The sequence below is a fragment of the Labeo rohita genome, chromosome 5, assembly GCF_022985175.1.
Source record: "Labeo rohita strain BAU-BD-2019 chromosome 5, IGBB_LRoh.1.0, whole genome shotgun sequence".
Classification (NCBI taxonomy): domain Eukaryota; kingdom Metazoa; phylum Chordata; class Actinopteri; order Cypriniformes; family Cyprinidae; genus Labeo; species Labeo rohita.
In genome coordinates, this window is record NC_066873.1 from 9,724,972 (window position 1) to 9,751,473 (window position 26,502).

At 34.6% G+C, this 26,502-nt stretch overlaps 1 protein-coding gene and 1 long non-coding RNA gene across 2 annotated transcripts in view; one reads left to right on the plus strand and one right to left on the minus strand.

Moving 5' to 3' along the window:
- drd2b (dopamine receptor D2b) overlaps window positions 1-26,502 on the minus strand; it is a 55,232-nt gene that overhangs the window by 20,258 nt on the left and 8,472 nt on the right. Inside the window, exon 2 of the mRNA XM_051110527.1 lies at window positions 2,857-3,163. Coding sequence (XP_050966484.1) covers window positions 2,857-3,135 — 279 coding nt within the window. The 5' untranslated portion in view covers window positions 3,136-3,163. The remainder of the gene's footprint in view (window positions 1-2,856; window positions 3,164-26,502) is intronic.
- On the plus strand, window positions 23,578-25,764 carry LOC127165677 (uncharacterized). Its single transcript, XR_007827804.1, has 3 exons — window positions 23,578-24,149; window positions 24,272-24,339; window positions 25,262-25,764. It is a non-coding gene; the product is annotated as an uncharacterized LOC127165677 (long non-coding RNA).

The following is a 26,502-nucleotide window of genomic DNA, read 5'->3' on the forward strand; positions in this document are numbered from 1 at the left end:
CAAACGTTTATATCCCCCTTTCAGAAACATTAGAAATGTTAATTATTTTACCAAAATAAGAGGGATCATACAAAATGCATGTTGTTTATTTGAATAAGATATTTCACACAAAAGATGTTTAAATATATTCCACAAGAGAAAATGGTAGCTGAATTTATAAAAATGGCCCGGTTCAAAAGTTTACATCCCCTTAATTCTTAATATTGTGTTGTTACCTGAATGATCCACAGCTGTGTTTTTTTTGTTTTGTTTTTTTGTTTAGTGATAGTAGTTTGTGAGTCACTTGTTTGTCCTGAACAGTTAAACTGGCCGCTGTTCTTCTGAAAATTCCTTCAGGTCCCACAAATTCTTTGGTTTTTCAGCATTTTTGTGTATTTGAAGCCTTTCCAACTATGACTGTATGACTTTGAGATCCATCTTTTCACACTGAGGACAACCGAGGGACTCACATGCAACTATTACAGAAGGTTCAAACGCTCACTGATGCTCCAAAAGGAAACACGATGCATTAAGAACCAGGGGATGAAAACTTTTTGAATTTGAAGATCAGGCTAAATATAACTTATTTTGGAAACATGTAACTATCTTCTGTACCCTCTGAAGGGCAGCATTAAATGAAAAATATTATATTTTACACAGCTGTGGATCATTCAGGTAGGAACACAGTATTAAGAATTAAGGGGATGTAAACTTTTGAACCGGGTCATTTTTATAAATTCAACTATTATTTTTTTTTGTGGACAGTATGTAAACATATTTTATGTGAAATGTCGTATTCAGGTCAGTACTAAATAAACAATAACATGCAGTTTGTATCATCCTTATTTTGGTAAAACATGATTCTGAAAGGGGGGTGTAAACTTTTGACCTTAACTGTATATTTGATATTTTTATTATTTAATTACTGTTTCCTCTACTTTTTAAATTTAGGTGATCTTTTCTATGATCTGAAACTCTCTTAAAGTTAAATCTTAAAAAAAGAAGAACAAAAATTAAAAAAAAAAAATCCCAAAATGAATATCCCCCAGCAGGTGTATTGAGGCAAGTTGGAGCTAAACCAAAGCCACTGGATGGGAAGCCTGCAACCATTACGGCAAAAGCTAAGACTTCCGGTCTGTCAGAAAGGAGACCAGAGGCTTTTTTTTTTTTTTGAATGGATGTCAATGGAGGAACCTCAAGGCTGTAATGTGATTGGTTATTAAGGGACACGTGATTAAAGCTAGCCGTTATGCTTTCTCCAATAGTAAGAAATACAGAACCTCTCATCTCCCTAAAGTAAGACAATCTCTGGTTAAACTCTGCAGAATACCATCCCTACAGGACCAAGTTTGGGTGACCGTGGTATATAGAATTAGGTTTTAAAGTGACAGCAGCCTAATATAATTTCTGTCTGTGTCCTTAAAGTCTGTGTATGTCTGGATGCTTGCTCTAGCAGCTTAATTTAAATAACGAGACCAAGCTGTTTTGCAAATGATCGCAACCAGGTAATATGCACTTACATGATGAAGGCTTAGCTAGCTATTAGACTATAGGCTGTGGTAACTAATGTTAATGACAGTAACTCGCGATTGAGCAGACGAACCCCTGATGCTAATGTGCTCTAGATATTAGGTAAGTTCGCCTTAAAGCAGCACTGCACAGAATGATCAATGTATGACATCAAAGTACCGCAAGAGCGATTCGAAAGCATAAGGAGCGATCTGCTCTCCGTAGCTCTCACTGTACTTTGATGTTACACACCAATTGGTCTGTGCAGCCCTGCTTCAAGTCAAACACACCTCTTAAAGAACTGACTTTACACAGACTTTAATGTTAGTCAAACAACAAAAGAAAAACACGAAATAACTATGACCTTTGCTTCAGTAAACTCCTAATTTGCTGCTTATTAATAGTTAGTTAGGTAGTTGTTCATTTTAGGTATGGGGTACGACTAAGGGATCTAAAATATGGTCAGAATGAATCTTATTCTGAATCTAAATTAAAACCAGAATAAGGCATTAATGTGCTTTATAAGTACTAATAAACAGCCAATGTGCTTGCATGCTAATGCATGCTAATTAGCATGTAGTTAATAGTGAGAAATGGTCCCTACACTAAACGCAAGATCCAATTCCTATAAAGAAACAAGAACATGGGCTTCTTTTCAATAAAAGACCCAAAGTTATATATGCATTCTGTATAACAACTTGTATAGCACATTCTTCACTCTTTCAAGCAGACATATTTATTTGTATTAATAGAGTGAATTTGTCCCCAAACTAAATGGTGACCATTTTTGTTTTTTCAAAGTGTGTGTGGTGCTTAGGTCAAAGGTCAAAATGTCTTGTATAACAATTCCACAATAGCACTTGCAGGGTTCTGTTTGTGGTAATAAATGAACTGTAACACCTAAGGACATAAGGAGAAAAAGTGAAATTACCCTACTGATGCATCGCTCCGGCTCAATTAGTCGTCTAGTTCCTATGCAACCTTTGTGGGGCTACAAATTATAGTCTGAGGTGCAATATGTTTCAAGGACAAAGGACAGATCAATTGGCTATCTGGGAGCTGGAAATCTCACAGCCGGCACAAAAGCTGTGTGGTGCCGCGTGTATTAAAAACCCGAAAGCTGTAAGGCGCCAGCTTACTACAGCCCCTGGGACATGTCCCGAGGGTGTTGTTAGCTGATTATCCAATTAAATTAATTCAACAGCACATATTTAAGCAATAGCGAGGCACTTTGAATCATGCCTCGTTTCCTTAAAGCGTTTAAAAGTCAAGGTTGAGGCTCATTTTTTTGACATACAGTCTTAGGTTATGTTGAACTTTCAGCAACCCAGAAATGTGGCTCCATATGACACAATTAATGTTTCTTACCTCAAGGTACACCACCCAGGGCATAACTAATGTGGCCACGAGAAGATCTGCCACCGCCAGGCTGACAATGAGGTAATTAGTGGTGGTCTGCAGCGCTTTCTCTCGGGAGACTGCCATACACACCAACACATTGCCGAAGACAATGACAAAGATGAGGAGAGTCAGGAGCATGGCATAGTAGTTATACTGATGCTTGGCCTCACAGCTCGTGCTGTTGAGGGCCCCGGTCCCGTTGTCATAATAAGTGTCATTGTAGGGATACTCCGTGAGGAAATCCATGAGCTGTGGCCAGGGAAGAAGCCTGAAACTGAGAGACATATTTCAATGTCAGTGAAGCCGCAAACATGGAATGAAACCAAGCAGTAGTACGCCAACACAAAGGAAAATGTTATTGATCAGGGGTTGCTCTATCATATCTCACTAGAGTTTTCGGTTGTGTTTCATTTATAGCAGACGTGTAATTTATAGGCCACGTTCTTCACCAAATGGAACCTAAATTAGGATTGTCTTCAAACAGCTTTCCCAAACACTCCTGAAGTCATAAGTGTGATATACTGTATGAAACTGAAAAATCTTTTCTTAAGGTATGAACCTTTTCTCTGAATTCTGAGTTTACATCTTGCAGTTCTGCTTTTTTTTGTTTTTGCCATAGAATACAAATTGTAATTAACATTTTATCTCACAATTCTGACTTTTTCTCAGAATTCTGAATTTACATATCTCACAATTCTTACTTTTTTTCTCTGAATTCTGAATTTACATATCTCACAATTCTCACTTTTTTTCTCTGAATTCTGAATTTACATATCTCACAATTCTTACTTTTTTCTCTGAATTCTGAGTTTACATCTTGCATTTCAGCTTTTTTTTTTTGTTTCTGCCATAGAATACAAATTGCAATTGCAACATTTTATCTCATAATTCTGACTTTTTTTTTCCTGAAAATTCTGAATTTACATCTCACATTCTTAATTTTTGTCTCTAAATTCTGAGTTGGGGGGTGGGGGGGTGTTCCGACATAGAAAAATTTTTTTAACTGCAACATTTTATCTCGCAATTTTGACTTTTTCCTTGCAATTCTGAGTTTATACCTTACAATTCTGACTTTCTTCTTACTGTATGAAACACTTTTCTCAGAATTCTGAATTTACATATCTCACAATTCTCATTTTTTTCTCTGAATTCTGAATATACATCTCACAATTCTCACATTTTTTCTCTGAATTCTGAGTTTACATTTTGCAATTCAGCTTTTTGTGTTTGTCTGTTTGTTTGTTTGTTTCTGCCATAGAATACAAATTGTAATTGCAACATTTTATCTCACAATTCTGACTTTTTCCTTTTTGTCTCTAAATTCTGAGTTTGCATCTTGTAGGTCTGCTTTTTTTTTTGGTTTCTGCCATAGAATAAAAAATTTAATTTATCTTACAATTCTGATTTTTTTCTTACTGTATGAAGCTGAAAATTCTGACTTTTTTTTCATGCTATTCTGAGTTTATATCTTACAATTCTGACTTTTTTCCCCCTCAGAATTCTTTTTAATTTACATCTGACAAATTTTTAATTTTTGTCTCTGAATTCTGAGTTTACATCTTGCAATTCTGCCATGGCAGAAACAAACTTCCATGTTCATAGCCCAGAATTGGTCTTGGAAGAATTTAATGTGAAAGGTTTGAGTTTATATACATAACTCAGACTTTTAATAGCATCCTTAATAGTACCTTTGCATTTCAAGTTCGTGAAGTTGTCAAAAATTAGGTTTCTGGAGTCTTTCAACTGGACAAAAATGAGAAGCAAAAGTCTTCATTTGTATTAATCTCACTGCTGTCTAGGAGTTATTAAAGAGATCTCATCTATATTTTTACCTTCCCATTGGAAGCTCTGTTTAATCTCTGGAACAGGAACAGAACTAAACTTAATGGATTAAACAGTCATTTAATGAGAGGTCATTTATATTCACACAAAATGTTTTGTGACTGTATGAGGACAGATTCAATTTGATACAGTTACAAAAGCGGTGAGACACTGAGGAAAAGAAAATTAATGAGAACGGGGAATCATAAGCGCTCTTGCACACTGTGAGTGACACTGAGCATTGTAAATGCACAATCACAGCATTCACCTGACACTTACACAATCACACCCTTCTTCATTTCCTATGTATAATATTTGAGACACACACATTACAGAATATATTTTCTATCCTTCCTCCAATTTCTCGTCTAAGCTCCATAACATTGGACAGCTGCTGAAACATGATTGATTTTTTTCTGTGTGAATAGTGGCATAATAGCGGTCTTGTATTGATTTGGAATTTACACAGCAAGATCTATTCCTGCTCCAAAATCAACATCTCAAACCCACAGGAAATAGTAGAGAGACTAAAACTGCAAGCTACCGAAGCTTAGGGACAATTATCATATATATTACAAATATACAATACATATTGAAATAATGTTTGAGTGCCTCCATAAAATAAAAATATACTATTTTCTTAGTATGCCCGGGGCTAATTGTCTCAAGGGACACTATGGTTGCCATAAATATGTATATCTCAGTATTTATAAAGTCAGAAATCCAATTACACAAATTCTTGCTTTCTCTAGCAGTGGTTTTGTATATCGGTTTCGAAAATCTAGTCCTTACACTACTACATTTTATATCAATTCTCTACTCAAATCTACTGAATTAAGTAACATGAACACAATAAAGCACCCATATACATTAGAAAAGAGATGACTATATAATAAAGCATTTTAAATGTAAAGTTTTAAAGAAAATTTTCACACAACAATTGTGAATGTGTCAAAGAATCTGTTATGAACTTTTTTTTTCTTAAATGTCAAAAATATACACATGATAAGGGAATATTCATTGGAGTATAAAAATGTGAAATTATACTGCTGGATAAGGTGTAAATCAACACACACTACTCTCCTGAATTAGACACGCATTTTGGTGTGGAAATTCAGTCTCATCTACATTCATCCTCAATCAAATGCTTTGCACTTGTGAGTGACAGTTTATTTAATCCGGCATGTCACCGCCTTCTCGCACTCATCCTCTCTGTTACACAGGTTTTCCAATATTTGCCCTCTTTAAGTCTAAAGCCTATTGTTGTTGAGCTTTAGAATATTCTGCTTCTGCTTAAAGCACTGAATCCTCAAGTGAGTCATCATTTTATGTCTTGTTAAAGCGACGCTTTCTTGTGATGACAATTCAACACACAGTTGAACCATATGTTGCATTATAAGACACTTACAAATGATAATAGGAAAATCTAACGAACCAAGAAAAACACAAATGTTCAATCATCAAGGCAAAAAACAAAAAACAAACAAAAAAACAAAGAAAATCAATATGCAGTCCTTCATCCTTTTCACTTCCATGGAAAGAAAAAGTAAGACAAGACTACAAACAGAGAACGGAGAATAAAACAAATGGCCTTTTACAGAAACAATCTCCCTGGTCCTTTTATAGCAACAATCTATATTTGTTGCCCTCCACCCTTACCCAGAATCACCTCTGTGAATGTATGTGTGACGGCGGCGCCACAGACTCAGTGGAGCAAGTGAGGGCCGCTGATTGATGCAAACTGCCTGACAAAATGATGTCTGTGTCAAACACAGCAGAAAGAATCTTCCATCCAGCTATGACCCAACAAGAATCAATGAATCTCTTCCGAAGCACTCAGCGTCTTCCCTTTGCTCAGGATTGTTCATCTGAATTGCTTGTCTCACAATCCTAAATGACTAGGATGTAATATAGGTATTTTAATTTTAATAATGTCTGTTTTATTAGAAGAAAATAAAGTCAGTCATATTCAGTCAGTGATGTTTACAGAGCTTGTTGTGCCAGTTCATCATAAAATTTTTACTTCAGTATTCCTCAGAGTAAGTTACTGACATGAAAAAATATATATTCTTAAATCTAAATTCAGGCTTTTCCTATGAAAAACAAAATCGTAGTACAAAAATAAATATCTCCATGTACAACCAATTGCCGCAAGCTAGATTAAAATGATTTTTTATGTTTTAGATATGGAGATTGTTTTTACATTTGATAGAATTTTTTCACTTTTAATTATGGGTGGATACACTTTATTGGACTTGTTTTGGACTGATGAAGAGAAATACCTGCACATGCCATTCTAAAGCTTGTAAGTGCCTGGATAATTTTTTATATAACTCTGACTGCATTCGTCTGAACGAAGGAAGTCATTAACACCTAGGACGCCTGGAGGGTGAGTAAATAATGGGCTAATTTTCATTTTAGGGTGAACCATTCCTTTAATAAACCACAATTTAATAAGTATAAAATGTAATGTATTGTTAGCTTCCGGCTACAGGTGTATCAACCACGTTTTATATGACATTGGTTTTGTATGTGTCTCCGCAGTTCTGACTTGAAATGTCCGTTGACTGGCACTATAATTCTAATGCTCCGTGATATTTTAAAATAATATCTCATCTGCACTATACCTAAACCTACCCGACAGTATGAAAAAAGCATGTGATGTAAAAACATAATCGCAAACATGTTTGTTTTTTAGCTTGTTTTTCAATCTCTTATCTTTCAGCTCTTTCATCGTGAGTCATGTTTTTCACAGGATTCGTAGCCAAAGATTCCATATCCTAAGTCCAATTGTATGCTGGCTGAGCTACCGAGCAAGCTTGTTACATCCAGTGTTCTGACAATTTGTGCTACCCTGTCATGTACACCTACCACAACCCCAAACCCACCCTTACAGTATTAAAAATACAGTATTGGTAGCATTAACTGATAGGTAACTCATATCAGCTGTAATCATAACTGTGTAATCATAACAAGTGCCGCCTCTAGTGTTCATTTCTGTTGGAAACTGCAGTGATATGTACTTATTGGTACATATTTTATTTCCACAGATATGTTTTCATCCGGAGACAGGTTGGATTGGTTCATGCAACCCCATCTTTTGTGTCCATGCATGTTGCACATTCACGAATCAATCTGAATGAACAACATAATGGCATTAATTAAAAGGCTAATATAAACGTAAGTAAACAACTTGCACACTTAGATATAACAACTTTGTTACATCAAAATAAGACTTAAAATGACATGAAAACATGATCTGTGGGAGTTTTTAGTGAGTAATCAGCTTGGTGAAATATAAGGTTTATCTCTGTGTCTGTGACCAACAGTTAAAAGTTAACTATTAAAAAGATGTTAAAAGCTGAACATAAGTTCTCAAATAAAATATACTGTATAATATGCAAACTTATATAAGCACAATATTGATTACATTATGTAAATATATAAAATAGATTTTTATTGTCTAAAAAGTGTTTATTGTTTAATGTTTATTTAACCAAGAAGATAAAAGTGACTAAGACATGAATGTACATTTGAAGTTTGGGTTCAGTAAGATTGTTGTGTTTTTAAAAGCGGTCTTTTACCAAAGCTGCATTTATCTGATGAGATGTAAAGTAAAACAGTAATATTGTGAAATATTATTACAATTTAAAATAACAGTTTCAGTTTTAATATATTTTAAAATGTAATTTATTTCTGTAATGGCAAAGCTGAATTTTTAGTATCCATTATTCCAGTTTCCTTTAGGAAACATTGTAATATGCTGATTTGATGCTCAAAAATTATTATTGGTAATTATTATCTTTACCAATGTTGAAAACAGCTGTGGTGCTTAATATTTTTGTGGAAACCATGATAGATTTGACAGGATTTTTTGATGAATAGAAACTTCAAAAGAGCAGTATAGAAATAGAAATACACATTTTTTTTAAGTAACTATATAATATATACAAATAAATATGGACACATTATTGATGTAACAACTGTTTACATCTATAATACACACATATATATATGCTAATCCCTGCGTGTCTTCGAACTAAAGTATGACAGACAGGACCATGTATTTCAGTGCTCCAGGCCTACAGTACATCTGTTATCAGGGTCCAACTACTGCCGGTCTGCACTTTGCCTCTTGGGAAATCTAGGCAAGGGCAGAGATGGATTAAGCTTTTGAATCAAAATTAATGCTGGGAAGGAACAAGGTGATTTCTGCTTCTGCTAGGTAACAATTATCCTCAAACATCCTTCACCAATCAATAGCATGTGACACTTTGATTTGACTGAATGAAGGCTGTTTTTTTGCAGAAGAGGACTGCTGATATTCCGTTGCTCTGATTAGCTGTCCAATACATCTCGATCTAGTTGGATACAGTATTTGACATGTTTTTCATGGCCAGAGAGCCGTGTTTCTGACACTGTATGATCGTGATCGCATAAATGAGAACTAAGCCCCCAGACAAACCAGTGGCTGGTGAGATATCACAAAACACAGTGGGACTAGATCCAGCAATAGGACAGTGTGGAAACTACAGAGAAAGAAAAAGCAATTTCAGTGTTATTTTCTTCATATCCGCCCCCCACCCACAGTAAAAGTGGTCTTTTCGTGATACGCACTTGAACATATGATGGGGGGAAAAGATTGTATTGCAATTTCTGCAGGCAAAGCATCATTCAACTCATATCTCACAGCAACCAATATGTGCAATCCGTGGCACTGGGAAGAAGGAGGATATCGTATTGCAGGAATGATGTAGCGAATGGAGATATATTGTTTTGTGGAAATAATCGAGAAGGTTACTTTTCAAAGCTTCAGAGTGAAGATCTTTTTGATTGTCGATACAATTTAGCCACTTAACAGTGCAAATGTATTATAATGTTATAATATATGCACCATAATATAATTAGCAGACATTTAAGCTGCCAGCACAGAAGTTACAATCTTGTTCCTAAATTTTACGTAAATCAATGGTTTTCAAACTGTTTGATGTCAAGGGCCCCAAGATATGACGATCCCTCTATTTATAGAGTGCAACAGTCAGGTTTGGGAAGTAAAAATACAATTCTTTTTCTCCACAGGGGAATGGATTTTTAACGGTAACTTATAAATCTTTAAAGACAGACCTACTATGCGCTACAAGGCTGTTAATAGATGATACATGCCATTGTTAAAACCATCATTAAATAAAATAAAATAAAATAAAATAAAAATGTTCTCTGAGGTCCTTCAAAGAAATGTGCTGCACCTGAGACAATGAACATGAATATAAAAATGAATATTTAGTAAAAGTTGCACATGACATGTAGAGAAAAACATATTTATCATGACCACAAATGAAGAACTCATTCGCTCCTTTTATTAATTCATTCCCTCATTTAAGTAAATTGTGGTCATGTTGTACTAATTTGTTCCTATATTTTAATGAAATCAAAATGACAGGAATTAATTAGCAAAATGTGGGCCTGATTTATTAAAATGAGAACACGAATAAAACAAGGAATTATAGAATTCTTAATCAATGGCCATGATATAAATGATCATTTACTGATTCGCCCAAACACAAGTATGCAAAAACTCCACCTACAGTAGGCTGAAAGACAACAACTTTGGGTCACTGTCTATTTTGCACCTACAATAATTGTGGAATTTATTGTCCTTTGAAAGCTGCATTCAAAAGCCGCCTCTGATTGAATGGGCATGGTGCCTCTGATATTTACCTTTAGCATTCAGTCTGCAGTCTTTTCAAACCAACATAAGCATTACTAAGCAGCTTTTAAGCAGAAAACACAGCAGCAAGGGAAATGTGGATTTTATTTATGATATTACCTGTCAAGCTTCTATGATAATTCAATTATACCGTACAAAGCCTGTGAATGAATTACTGTTCTTAGAAGACCCATCTGGAATATAAATTTACTCTTAGGAAAGTCTTTCTCCATAATTTAATGATAAACAGGAAGCAAACTGGGGAACTGCTGCATGTGTGTGTGTGGTTACTGAATATGAGATTAGAAATAAACAGTAAAAAAAACTTTTTTTTTTTTTTTGCACATCCTAATGCTTCCTTGCAGCTCCCAGTTTGAAAACCTCTGACTGTCCTAAATGGTGCAAATGATATGTACAGATTTGTGATTGGTATTGTCTATACAGACCACAAGACCATAGGGTGGTTTCTTGACCATGGTTTCTTGTTTCAGATGGGTGCTCTTTTGTGACTGCTGGCATTCTTAATACATCCTTTGCCAAACCTGCACAGATGCAGACTCCACAGTCGACTACTGTTTGATAGTCCATGCAGAACTCCACAATAAATTATGCTGCTTAGGTGTGGATTCGGAGGAGGACTATAAGGACTTAAGGTAGCTTTTGTTACAGTAAATTCAAATGAGTTTGAATGCAATCATCTAAACAGCACAAGCTGCCTAAATTCAATGACTTCAAAAACTCAAAATATTGTGACAACGACAACGACAACAAAAATCAAATTTCTTCCAGATGTATTATTTTATTATTATTATTGTTTGGTTAAAATTGTAAAGGAGAACAACAATTTATAGATAATATTCTCACCCCCCTGTCATCCAAGATGTTCATGTCTTTCTTTCTTCAGTCGTAAAGAAATTATTTTTTTGAGGAAAACATTTCAGCATTTTTCTCCATATAATGGAGTGGTATGGTGTCCAGAGTTTGAACTTCCAAAATGCAGTTTAAATGCAGCTTCAAATGATCCCAAATGCAGTTGTAAATGATCCCAGCCGAGGCAGAAGGGTCTTATCTAACGAAACAATTAGTTATTTTCATTAAAAAAAATACAATTTAAATACTTTTTTTAATCTCAAACGCTCGTCTTGTCTTACTCTTCCTGAACTCTGTGTATTCTGGCTCAAGACAGTTAGGGTATATCGAAAAACTATGGCATTTTCTCCCTCAACTTCAAAATCATCCTACATCGCTGCAGAAGTTCTGACCAAGTCTATGCAAAGTGAACATGCAAAGAAGATCAAACACCCTTAACAAAAAAGGTAAAACAGCCATATAGGACGATTTTGAAGTTGAGGGAGAAAATACGGTCAGAGTTTTTCGACATATCCTAACTGTCTTGAGCTAGAATACACAGTTCAGGGGGAGTAAGACAAGACAAGCGTTTGACATTAAAAAGTATATAAATTGTATTATTTTTATGAAAGTAACCGATCGTTTCGCTAGATAAGACCCTTCTTCCTCAGCTGGGATCGTTTACAACCACATTTGGGATCGTTTGAAGCCGCATTTAAACTGCATTTTTAAAGTTCAAACTCGGGCACCATACTAGTCCATTATATGGAGAAAAATCCTGAAAAGTTTTCCCCCAAAAATATAATTTCTTTACGACTAAAGAAAGAATGACATGAACATCTTGGATGACAAGGGGGTGAGTACATTATCTGTAAATTGTTGTTCTGTAAGTAGACTTTTCCTTTAAATTCCGATTCAATATTAAAAACATAAAAAAATAAAATAAAATAAATAAATAAAACATTAATACAAAGTAAAATAATTATTTATTATAATAACTTTACAGCAGAGTCATGTAAGTTAAAATGTTACCTAATGTATATCAGTATTGTAATTCGGGTTGTTCCAGCTTCATTTCACCAAACAAAAGCTAAATGAACTATAAGATAATGAAAAAGCCTGACATACGTATTCTGTGCTCTGTTTACACATGGGAATATAGAGACCTCAGTTGAACTTTTAGACTGAACATGTTAAAAAGAAATATTAGACATTGTATAAATAGTATAAAAATGTTATTACAAGTTTCTTTTAAATGGTAAACCAAGCTCACAGCACAATTTGTTAAGTGCTGTACTTGCTGTTTAAAGGACAAATCTGTATAATGATGCAGTGACCTTTGCTTATCTTAAGTCCTATAGTGTGCCAGAAGTATATGAAGATGTGCAATCTGCAGTGGAAAGCAGTTTTCATATTTCTCTCAGAACCGTTAAGGTCAACACCGAGAAAGAAAGCTGATCTTACATAACTACAAAAGGGCACTTAGACCTGGTGAATCTTCTCCCGCATCTGTATCTTATCTCATCTGCCATATTATGAGAGAGAAATCACACTTAATACTTGAGGGAAACAGCTGAAAGCCTCACAGGGTCTGTTTGCAATAATGACACTCGGTGTATCATCCAGTGTATCATATAAAGATGCCAGTTTGTTAGGTCATGGTGATGTGTGAAGATGTTCTAGGTTGCTAGGCTTGTTAAGGCTGAGTAAACTAAAAAATGTAATAAGACACCTCGGTTACACTTTATTTTAATGTGCAGTTCTTGCTATTAACAAATCATTAACTACGGCTTTTGCCTCAATAAACTCCTACTTTGCTACTTGTTAATAGTTAGTAAGGCAGTTGTTAAGTTCAGGCATTGGGTAGGATTAGGGATGTAGAATATGGTCATGCAGAATAGGTGCTTTATACAGTAAGTACTAATAAACAGCCAATATGTTAATAATAGGCATGTTAATAAGTTACTAGTTCACAGTGAGAATTGTTCCCTATACTAAAATGTTACCCACACCTCTTCTCAAGTTACGTGATTTGAGGTATCAATCAGGTAGGAGTTGCATGCCAAAGTTTAGGGACTGTTAAGGGCCGTTCACACAAAACATGTTTTTGGTTTTAAAAATAGTAGCCTATTCAAATGGAGAACCGCAGCGTAGATAAATGGAAAAGAAGGCAGGGACTTCTTGACATGCTGTCAAGGACAGTTCACCCCAAAAAATACTCCATGATTTACTCACCCTCAAGCCATCCTACAAGTCTATGACTTTCTTCTTTCAGAGGAATACAATCTGAGTTATATTGAAAAATGTTCTAGGGTCTCATTTATAAACGTTGCGTACACACAAAATGGGCATGAAGTATGTGTACGCAATTTTCCACGTACATACTGGGATTTATAAAAAAATAAACTTGGCGTAAATATGTACGCACTGTAAGAACATTCTAGACCATGCATACAAACTCTTTTTTTTCCCGGAGTAAGAGAAGTAATAAAGTAAACAACGATTTTAAACTCTGTTTTTATTTCAATATACATGTTTACATTAAGTATTCCACTCTTATTAATGGAGATTATCAGAAATTACATAAAGACATTACTCAGAAACAAAAATTATATAATTTTAGACATATTTGTGGTGGATGCACTTGATTACCTTTCATGTGGCATGCTATGTTTTAATGACAGCAAGGAGTGCAATAAGTGCACAATAATTCAGATTTAAACTAAACTGCAGTTCTCATGTTATAAGAAAATATTTTTAGAGCAATGATCAATGATGTGCACTATTATGGATATTATGGCGGACACTGCTGGATTTAGTGCTCAAATAATCCATACTCTAGGTCCGATCATAATATCTTATACCGCAGCTGCACGGAGGTGTTGATGTCATATGAAGGCATCTCTACAACATTATGAAAAACTTCCACTGTATTTGAATGATTATTTTTAGCAATAAAAATGAATGTGTATGGCAAAAATAGCATTTATAGCCCATCTTATTTCCTTAATGTAGCTTAATGTGACAGTGTTAAACGTGGTGTCATGTGGATGGGAATATGCATTGAAATGATATGCAGATGAGGTTATGCATAGTAAAACTAGACGTTGTAAGCTCCATATATGGTGATTTCGGGGAGGAGATGGGGTGGAGATGCATGTACGCACAATCTTCCCCTGACTGGGATTTATAAAGGGATTTTTGTGCAGATTCTGGTGTACACATGGTTTTCCAAATCTAAAAACTTTTGTGAGCACACAAAATCTAGCTTTTGTGTGTACGTAAACATTTAGGATGAAAACTACGTAGAGTTTTATAAATGAGACCCCTGGTTCTTCCTACCTTTGTAGTGGCAATGAATGATTGTTGAGAAACTCCAATTCATCATAAAGTACTCCATACGGCTCCGGGGGGTTAATAAAGGACTTCTGAAGCGAATCCATTTATTTGTGTAAAAAAAATATCCATATTTAAAACTTAAACAGTACTTATAAACAGTAATCTCTAGTTCCCACTAACTGTTGTATGTACATTCATGAAACAGTGGCGTTCCAGCAGATGATGTAGGATGTAGGCTTTGAGGATAAAAAAAAGGATTTCGATATAAGCCAAGAGGAGACTGGTTTTCCTTTGCTGTAAACAAAACTTGATTCTCACGAGACTAGCATATTCTCAGCAGAGCTTACACTCTACACCTACGTCATGTCATCCGCTGAATTGTGTTTTAATTTTAAAAGTTTTAATTTTTTTTTTTTTTTTTTTTTTTACATAAACACAGCACTTAGTTTCAGAAGGCTTCAGAAAGACTGGATGCTCTTTATTGGACTTCAAAATCTCAACAGCCATTATAAAGCTTCTGAAATAAGAAAGTCATTTACACATAGGATGGCTTGAGTGTCAGTAAATCCTAGAGTCATTTTCATTTTTCCCGGATTTGCAAATGTCTGCACTAGTTGATGAAAGTCAAATCCATTCTCCAGATTTTAGGCAGGCACAGCAGACAGATATAACAGAAAATAGCATTGTGTAGGATGGGTACAGACAGCAATCTTTATCTTCAGACTATGATTCCATCCAGTCTGAGGATATATAGCAGGTTTGATATTTTGAGCCAAATTCTGAAAGTATCTCAGATACCAAAGTCTGGTAGCGTTTGATCCTCAGTTGTTTAGTGTTTGACACCCAGTTTTTCTCTGGACAAAGTCAGCATTAGTGTGATACCTACCAAGCTAAAACGTTGTGTAGTGTATTCAAGATTTTGCATGGCTAGGATGCAGCTTAGTCTGTATTTACACTGGCACAAAAATCAGATTGTTTGCTCACATCTGACACAGATCGGAATTTATTGCACACATGTAAACACAAAAATCTGCAAAAGATTCATTTTTTCACATCCGATCTGGGCCACTTGCAAATGTGGATTTTAATCAGATACATATCCGATATCTGGACATCCGCCCTACATCTAAACACACATATCAGATTCCCCTCAGAACTCCTAATGCAGGGGCAACACTTTGCCTGTATATAGTGTTTTAATGTCACATTTTATTGAGATGGAAACTTTATATAAGTAAGCTGGTATTTCTCAGCGATGAGAATAGTTCACATTTACTTCACATTTGCTCTCTCCCTCTCTCTCTCTCCCTCTCTCTCTCTCGTTAATTCACTAGAATTAATTTAAATAAATTTCATCTTGACACTACTTTATTTCACTAAAGACACCTCTGACAAGCTGTAGATGAAGTAACAAATAAAAATTAGACTTTTTCCCGGTCTTTATCCATTCAGTCATATTTTGTGCTGCAAAACATCCATGACAGCTGTTGTCCATGCTGGTAAATAATAATGGCCACTGATGTGAATTATATAAATAATTTTAGTAGCAAGACCATTGAAAACCATGCGCATAGTAAAACGATCACTGACAATCAGTTTGGGCAGGAATTAATGTAAACACAGATATCAGTAACCAGTTGCGTCTAAAGTAAATGTAAACGTGCGCCAAAAAATCGTAATTGGTCAAAAGATCAGATCTGTGCATTAAGACTTGCAGTGTAAATGCAGCCTTAGGTGTGAATTAATTTGTCGCCACAGAAACAACACTAATAAGGGTTTGTATCTCATCTCAGGCTTTTTAAATAAGGAAACATTATGTGAGACTTAAGAGCATATGACAAAATACAGCACTTTATAATAAAACACAATTTTTCCGAAAAGTTTCCTAGTCATATACCTTCTACATATCATTTAAACTGTAATTAAACACAATGTCCTCATCTTACGTGACGTATGATCATGCAAATTTACTGTACAATCCTGATTTTTTTCAAAATATAAGTTCTACAGAATCCTATATATACAATACTGAGCAGCACAGAGTATATTTGAGTGCTCATGTCTTGCTGTGTGTTGGCTTCAAAAACAACCCATCTGAGACCTCATGGCAAGCATCCTGCATCCAAACATGATAATGCACCTCCTCTAAGTTCTGTGCGCGTGTTCTATGTCTGGGGTCACATCACTGAGTCTAGCCGTGGAATCGCTCACTGTCTCTCTCAGTCTCTCTGAGCAGTATGTTGGAATATGCTAGTGCCCCGGGCCACTGGAGCTCTGGCTTTGCCCCACTGACGCCCCTGCTCTGTCTGATCTCATTAGTTAGCTGGGGTGCATACGAAAGGAAGGAAAGAGGGAGAGGAGGACAGCACAGAATGAGGGATAAAAAGAGAGGAGTAATGGGGATAGAAAAAGAAAGGAGAGATGGGGTACATCAATATCTTTCAAATGAAATTTGAAACAATTATAAACGTATTACAAATTTAAAACAAGCAGTTCTTCATCAGTAAAACATTTAACTTCCTGTAAACACCAATTTTCTCTAAAATTTGCCAAAATTTCACCAGTTTGTAATAGGTTTCTTCAGTTCTCAGTCTACTTCCACGTAACCCTCAGAGACGTAAGCACTGATATCTAATGTTATCCATGCCTTATGCTTGGTTGCTCAACACCAAACTCCTCCTATTCCTTTGAGGTGTTTTTTTTTTTTTTAATCTCTCTCTACAACTAAGGCCATTTTGAACATAAGTGGTATCAATGCGAGTTTGCTGCCCTTCCTTGTGGATAATTCACAAGATATATCCTCAGGAGGTCTGATTAATTACTTTTATAAAGACTGGATTCAAAAGGCCAGAGCAGGCTGCTCTTACATCACTCCAAGTAATGAAGCACCATCAAGCATCACACTTAATATGTTTAACCAAGAGGCAATTTTCCCTTTTAAAGCTAGCCCGGTAATTTAGTACAAATATATTCAGCAGGTAATTCACTGACAATGGCTTTTTCACAGGAGGTGCACTAAAATGTTCAGGCCCAGATGAGAAATACTCAAGGGAAGCATAAACAACTAATCTTCAATTGTAAATTGAGTTTAGATTGACATGCTGGAAATCATAACCATCCAATAATATAACAACTTCATTCAGCCGCAGACTATATTTAATTTTCTCTCTAACAGCCAGGAGAAAACTGTTACTCAGAACAAGGTGGGAAGCTGTCAGCAAAGGATGTATCCGTAAAGTAAACTAATCAGATACTACTGCACTTTTCCCAAGCTAAACTTGTGAGAAAATCTGACCAAGTATGTCCAGAAATATTGCTGCAGTTTTCAGGTCAGTTTCATCTTCTGCTCTACAGATGATGCCTTAATAAGGTTAAAAAGCTTAACATGTCTCCAAATAATGTTCTAACAACTATTAAATCAACCAACAGAAGTGCATTTTTATCTAGGTCTGGCCCCCTAACCTTAAACCTATCTCTACCTGGATTCAAATCCAATTTTAGATCTAAAATTCAACCTCAGAGGAGAGCACAGCATTTTCTGATGCATTTAAGCCACTTACAGAGCATTCAAGGTTTCTTCTGTGATCTGGGAGTCAAAGTCATGGCCTTGTTGTTGGTAGTGCTACGCTCCATTAGTACAGCTACAGGATGCCCTTAAAAAGGTTCACAACAACATATGTGTACGGGGATAGTTCACACTATCATTCGCTCACCCTCAGGCTGCTCTTTTTCATATGGCTTGTGTGCTATTTCCAGGTCTTCTGAATCCATATGATAGCTTTGTGTTGGGTATTTACTCCATCTTTTTCTATTATTATACAAAGATGTTAACTAAAAAAATCTTCTCCTAATGTTGATTATCTCAGAGTATACCTCACTTTTCAGCACTAGTGGTAATTTCATAAGGAAAGCAATGTATTTTATGTATTTTCCCCATAAGAGTAAAAAGCAATCTGTAGTATGCAATGTGTCACCTTGTCTGACACACAACCTTTTACCTCAACAAGAAGGCATTCCCATATAGAAGGTCACCGAACAGATTAACCTTGGCTCTGGACATTTCATAGTGCCTTAAGTTATATCAGTGTTGACACTGTCAGGTTGTATAGTACTGAAATCAAGTAATTTGCACTGAGTGAAAACCCAGATTCACTATTCATGTTCATACAGTCACTTCGACTGATGGAAACACCTTTTGTCTTGCATAAAATAAATGGATTTTATTTTTTATAGTACTGAGTTTCATTTAATTTAATGTTAAAATATGTTCTCTAATGTCAACTGTTTGTTTATGGGCAGGTTTTGAAGTCAGTCACGGCATCTTTCAGCTACGAGTGAAATGCGAGGCTGCGGTCTGAAGTTACCCCGCCAAACAGCAGCCCTTCACTAGCTCAGATTTTGACGACACACCAGCACGAGAATTAGTGCTATTTCTGTAAAAAGTGATTACAGAGAACAGTTGAATACACTAAAATTAAAATGCTACTTTAAATGTTGCTTGTTAAACAAGTTTACATGTATGTAATATTGTAAACTATGCTGTATTCACCTAAATAAATTCAGTATGTCTTGTATTTTGTCCATGTGTTCTTGCTTAATAATAAATGTTCATCTTTTGATTATTGCTGTTGCAAATTCCAGTCAATTTTAAAACAGCAATATAATAATTCTTAAACAATAGTTGACTTAAATAAAATAACCCAGCATGTTTGGTAAAAACATTTAACCCAGCCAGCTGGGTCAAAATAACCCATCATGTGTTCTGTCCAATATTTACCCAGCGCTGGGTTGCCAAAAAACCGAACCTGGGTTGTTTTTAACCCAGCATTTTTGTTAGAGTGTAATTACTTTTTTTGAAAAGTAATCCATTACATTACTTTTACATTACTTTTTCTCATCTGGGCTGGGTTTTTTTGTTTGTTTCTAATATAGAAAAAAACTTTTAGTAAATATTAAAGCCCTTTCAGACTTAAAGTGACATGAATAAGCTTCAGCCATACTGGATTGCATGAAGAAAAGGACATAGGAGAAGAAAGTTAAACACTCTTTAGCATTTAAAAAAAGAGAAAGAAACACAAATGTTATATTTATAAGTCATTTTTGCTTATTAGTATGGTCAAATTGGATCATAACTTGGATATTTTGTAAATTTAAAAGTAATAAATTTGCTTTACTAGTTACTTCAAAAAAAGTAATCTGATTATGTTATTTGTAATGTGTTACCCCCAACACTGGTTGTTTGTTTTGTACAATCTGAATACCATTAAAATTCCATGGTTCTCGATAGCAGTTTGGGTACCACAGCAAAAACTATTGTAACTACTTTATTTTAATATTTTTTATTTAACTTTTTAAAAATGTAACATTACAAATAAAAATAAAAACATTGGCATTTTGCCTCCAAATATTGTTCAATTATGTAAACATTTCATTAAAAAAGATCAAACGAAAGTAATAAAATAAAATGCAAACTCACTTACTGTGTGAAAAATCTGCCTATAATCAAAAAGCAATCAATATGTGGTGCATATGATCTGTCGGTGCTTTCATTTTGTTGTGATTTTAAAGCTACTAAATAAGGTTTTTCTTTTTGTTATTAATGTTAAGAACAACAACAAATTACAATACATGTATGTGTTTTTTAAGACTTTTATTTTGAAGTTTGTTTGGTTCTGTTGTATTTGTTTTTAAGTGTTTTCATTAAGTAATCAGTTGCTAGTTATAAAAGAAGCAGACATTTAGACTAGTATATAAGTATAGTAATGGAATAATGGAATAATGGGACAATGATTATTAAAACTTTTGTTTTTGTCATTTTTGAAGCTTGGCAGCCCCTGTTCACCATCTGAACATTCTGCTAAACTTAAACCTTGTGTGTTCTACGGATAAAAGAATATAGGCAAGAGTGTGGATAAATTATGCCAATTTATATATATTTTTTATACTCCCCCCTATCCCCCAGCCTATAATTCACACCTTGACAAAATTGCTTCAGTCTGCAGTGCATTTCAGTTTTCTCTAAAGCTATGACTTGGGGCTATCAGTACTGCAAAATCAAAATCAATAAGCAATTTTCCTAATCTTTGAGTATAAAAAAATCCTTATAAATTCTGTATGGTAAGCGAAGAGTTTCCGAAAAACAACTGACAATACCATTTCCCCTGTATGTCCTAGGTGGATTAAGTTACTAGCCCATTCAATATTTAAGGCTCTTGACTGACAGTTTTTCCCATTGAAATGATAAGGCTTTGCAAAATTCACCGTATCGAGATGTACGGATAAATCTGCAGGTGCTAAACCTTTATGAGGGATGGGTTTTCCTATGTTTAGCTGATACACTTTGTACCTCAAACACACAAACACACAGAGATATATGAAAAAGTCTGTACACAGATACATGAATTTGCATCAAATCTCCACCGTGTACAAAAAAAAAGAAACATACATATATGGATGCAGTACAGGTCCAAAAAAGCAAACAGTCTTTCAAAACAACCTAGAGAATGAGAAAACATTTCAAGAAAAAGATACAATATATTTCACCCTTACCGTTAGCGATATATGACACACTACAACAGAAATGGATATTGAAAATACCTCCTTTCACCCTATTGATATTGAAATTAAATTTAAAAAACCACCTGCACCTCTGACATCAGTTAATACCTATGGGCGTCTGTACAAGAAGTATGGCTGCCTTCATCCTGCTAGATGGCTAAATTATCGAATTTATCCTGTAGACATATTCTAAAAGTCTCCTTTCACTGCTACTGTTGAACAAGAAGCTGCACCTGAATCTACAATGAAGCAGAGTGACCTGTGTGAAGAGGTGGAAATCTCTTAACATTTAACTACAACCAGTCAGTTTGATTCAATATAAGAGATGTCACCTCTGCTGACCCTGCACGTTACACTGAGACATAATGACTCTCCAGTTCTCTGCTTTCATGGGATCTTGAGGTGAATTGTTTTCTGAAATGGTTGAGAAAATGCCAGATACACCCCAGCAACCTCGACACAGAAGGTTAATGTAAATGGCTTTTTCATTTAACAAGCTATTGTAAGAATGAGATTATAATAATGGGCATTGTGCCACGATATTTACATGCATTAAAAAAAAAAAAAAAAAAAAACATGAGGCACCATCAGTTTGTACAATCCAATATTGTACACCTGTACAAGGGTTACTTTAAAAATTGTAAAAAAAAAAAAATAAATAAATAAATAAATAAATAAATAATAATAATAATAATAATAATAATAAAGAGCTATTTCTACCTGATTTAACAAAAAAAAAATGGTTTCCTGGTATACACTGATATACATATGTTTGTTCAGTGCTTATAAATATTATTTTTGGCTTGAATAAAGCTATTTCATTTAGAGGCAGTGCTGGGTAGTAACTGATTACATGTAATCTGGATTACATAATCTAACATCTGAAAATTAAGTACTTGTATTACATTTAATAATACTCATAATCAGACTATAGTTACTTTTTATTGATTACATGACAACATATTATAAACACAATAATAAATTGTTCAGAATAGATTGATTCTCTCTAATTGTTCTTTTTAATCTTAAACATTTTACTGATTTCACCGGTCACTATTTAGGTCATTATAATTACATAGGAAATTGAGAGACTAAACAGCATTTATGAACATTTGCATGTTCACTGCTCTCTGAAATTGGTTAATGACCACATGAAATTTTTTAGTTAGTGTTTTATTTTAATTGTTATTTTAGAATGATTTATGTTCATTTTACATTTTCATGATTTTTTATAATTAATTAATTAATTATTAGTTTTTAATTAAACTAATTAAATTACTAGTTTTTCATTAATTAATTTTTTTTTTTTTTTATTAAACAAACCCCCTGTAGTTCCTTCAAAAAGCCCAGTTTAGGAAACCTTGACGTAATGTAATGTTTAATGCATTTCATGTTGTTAACTCTTTCCCCACCAGCATTTTTTCTTTTAAGCTGCCAACCAACGGCAACATTTATCATTTTCACAAAAATTTCATGGCCCCTGGAATATTTTGTTGTATACATATTTGAAAATGTAATACATCCAAATACAGAACAGAGCCTCTACTTTAAATTAAGTTTTATTTTAGCTTTAGACATTTGTTTTTATCAACACTTGAATGTAGGGATTTCATTTAAAAAATTTGAGCAAAAACCTGCGAAAATTGTGTTTTTATCAAAGACTACATCTGCATAAGATTCGGACTGATGATCAAAGCAAAGATCAGTAGATCACTTCCATCAACACCTCCAAAGCTTCACAGTCCTTTACCACTTTTTGGATTGACATTTCACTTGATAACATTAGGCAGTTTTCATTTATATGCTGTTTATTGTTGATGATCGCATTATTTTTCATACGCATCTGCTTACATATGAGATCGCTCGTTTCTGTGTCTTCCTCGCCCGTGTTTTTAATCGTGAGAGTCTGGACTCATTCAGAGATGCATTCATTCATAATAGCGCCCCTGAGTGTATAACAGTGAAAACGTGGAAGCACAGAAAATTCAATGTTTGGCGGGAAACAAGTTAAGAACAATAAACAGTACTACAATAAACAGTTTTATACTCTTTCTCTTTGGTTTTTTTGTTTTTATATCAATAAGGTACAAGATTCTCCTTTTTAAATCAGTGTGATTAATGAGTTAGGTCAAAAGTAATCTAAAAGTAATCAAAAAGTAGTCTGATTATATTTCCTAAATTGTTTAATGTGACGGATTACTTTACTAACTACAATTTGTGTTATGTAATTTGCATTCAGTAACTACAGGACTACAATTTGTAAGTAATCTACCCAGCGCTGTTTAGATATTATCACTCTCGACTTAATCTCTCTGTTAAAAACCCTGCTAAGTCACATACCAAACTATATAACTGTTCAACTGACCTTCTAAACTTCATGTTGTTAGTTTATCTTAAAAAAGCATTCACTGTAAGCCCGGATTTTGTATCTAATTAAACCATTTAATTACAATTGAACACAATATTTAAGTTTTACTGCATTGCTTATAAAATATAAGTAGATTCTACTAATTTGTAGACATATTTGAACCTGTGAATAAACTTAAGTTAAATTAACTCGTATTATGAAATTTATCTCCTGACCACGCCTCCTCCACCGGTGCTGCGAGTAACAGCGCCATTTTGTCACTGTGATTGTGTATGAATTTAAGCTGTGGATGAATGTGGAAATTTAGATTTAGATAGTTCTGTTGGCATTGTTTTCCGCCATTTATCTTTTATCACGTCCCTCGAGAAACTCTTTGTGATCGGCAAAAGTTGTTGTTCGTCTAAACGACGGGACATTTCTCATCCGTTGATAGCTAGTGTTCTCACTCGCCTGCGCTTGAACCCCTGACTGGCGAGTTCGACTAACATTTTTTGCCTTTTTCTTTCAATGATTTCTTTTTCACTCGAGGAGCTGTTGTTTGTGAGGAGTGTAAATTTAGTTTTACTCATACAGTAGCCGCGATTCCAGCCGAGGAGCGACAAAGGTGGAGCTAATATGGTGAGTGCAGTACGTTAATGTACCACGTTTAATTTAGACATGGCTATTGTTTGAAAGCGTAAGTTTTCGTTAATTAGCGGTATAAATACAAAGGCGGATGAATATACTTCTGTTCTATCTAGGTTCAGAGTCCTCTTAACGACTATCTTGTTTTGGAAGAAAGAAGAAATGGAAGAGATGCTTTGAAAGTGTAAGTATGATCCTAATAACTGATAAGAGAGCACTGCTATTTACACATTTTCCTCCTGGTTTCACAGACAAGGCTTAAGGCCAGTCTCAGAATAAAATAACATGTTTAATAACATGACAAGGAGTCTTTACTGAAAATACCTTGTAATGACATATTTTAAAATATGTCAGTGCCATTTTTCTTTTCTCAAGATGCACACCAGTAATGTTTTTAAGGTGTTTTTATAAAAGCTATTTAAGTATCTTAATTTAACTAAGGCCTAGTCCTGGCTTAAGCTAAGCCCTGTCTGTGAAGCCCTGTCTGTGAAACCCTGTCTCTTTGTTCAAACATGGAAATTATTCAAGAACAAAACAATTTCCTTGTTCACATTTATGCCACCTTCACACCAAAGTTCAAGATCAACTGTATGTCGTGGGTTAACTGAGACCTGTTCTGAGGATGATCACTTTGACTAGCACAGTGTGTGTCAGAAGATTATTCATAATGATGATGGTGTGAGTCTGTCCTGCACTCATTCCTGTTGTTTACAAGCTTTCCTGAATAACACCGATCTTCCTGACCATATGCCAGTAGTGTTTGTATGTGGATTTTACTTTAAATATTCTGTAGATGTACAATTAAACGTAAACCCTAAAGTCTAATTACCATCTGTAAACTGGAAATTTTCTGAGAGCTGTACCACCTAACCACTGTATCTGACTGCTCCAGATTATTTTAGACATTGATAGTGTTGCCATAGAAAAGCGCAATTCCCAGTCTATTGACATGAACAGCTCACAAGCTGAACATCACAATGTTGTCCTCTCAGAATTAAAGTAATTATGACATGGTGTGAAGGCAGCATATGACTTTGAGTATTTAACAACAGCATTGTCTAACTGACTTGATAATGTATTTGTCGTTCTGTTTCTTCCTCTGTTAGGAGGCAGCTGACAAGACAGACTTCAGTAAGAATCCTCAGCGTTGATCAAGAAAGTTCACAGCTCACCTCATCTAGAGTGGGAATCATCTTGGAAGAAAGCTTGGTAATGGATGAACTGACCAATCTCAGGCCTTCTATGTCCATTGTTTTCAGACTGATTTCCCTGCCTACACCTGGACTATCCTAAGTGTATGAAAAGTATTTTATATTTTTTGTCGGGAAAAGGTGAGCTGACACCTAAAATTCAGTATTGCCAATAGTGTGAACTCAGAGTGTGGAAAAAAAACATATCGTTTTGATGCTGTTTGTTGCGATTCTGAGGAAAACTTGTTTGTGTGCTTAACGATAAGTTAATTTGTTGAACTAGTATCTTTTTGAACTTTTTTTTTTCTCCCATGTTTTATGGGGAAATGTTTTCAGGATATGAAAAAATGGTTTTGTTGTGTTTTCAATTGAATATTTGTAATTGAATTGATTTAAAATAAAAGGGAAAATTGCATTAATGTTCCTTTATTTGTTTGCTTTTTTCTTAATTTTCTAGGTTAACAAATTGGAAAAATAAAACATTTGATATAGATTTAACTTGGAAATTAGTATATTTGACTTAAATATAATAGTTATAATAATTGCAAATGAAATGATGTTACAAAACATTTTAAGTTAAATGAAATGACCTTTGTAATTCATATTACAAAACATTTTAAGTTAAATAAACTTTACATTACTTAAATTTTTTAGGGCAACCAGTTTCCTCCAATTTTTTAAGTAAATTCAACTTATCCGGGTTTAGAGTGTTGAAGATAAACGTGCACTATAAGTACTGAAAAAGTAAAAATCAATAAGCAATTTTTTTTTAATCTCTGAGTGTAAAAACTTCCATATAAATACTGTATGGGCAGCAGAGTGTTTCTGAGGAAAGAAAAAACACTGACCACACAATTTCCCCTGTATGTCCTAGCTGGATTAAGTTACTAGCACTGAAATACAATGCTTTGCCGGATTCACTCCAGCAACCTTGATATGGAGGTTAAAATAAATGGCTTTTCACTGAACAGGCTGTTGGAAGCATGAGATTATGATAATGGTCATTGTGCAGTAATATTATCATGCATTTTTTAAAATACATTTGTAGGGCACCATCAATTAAAAACAGATTTTGTCCCCTTCAAAGTCTATGGTGGTAATAGCCCTGCTTAACTCAAATAGGCTTAATTTGACATGAGCGAATTTTATTTTACAGA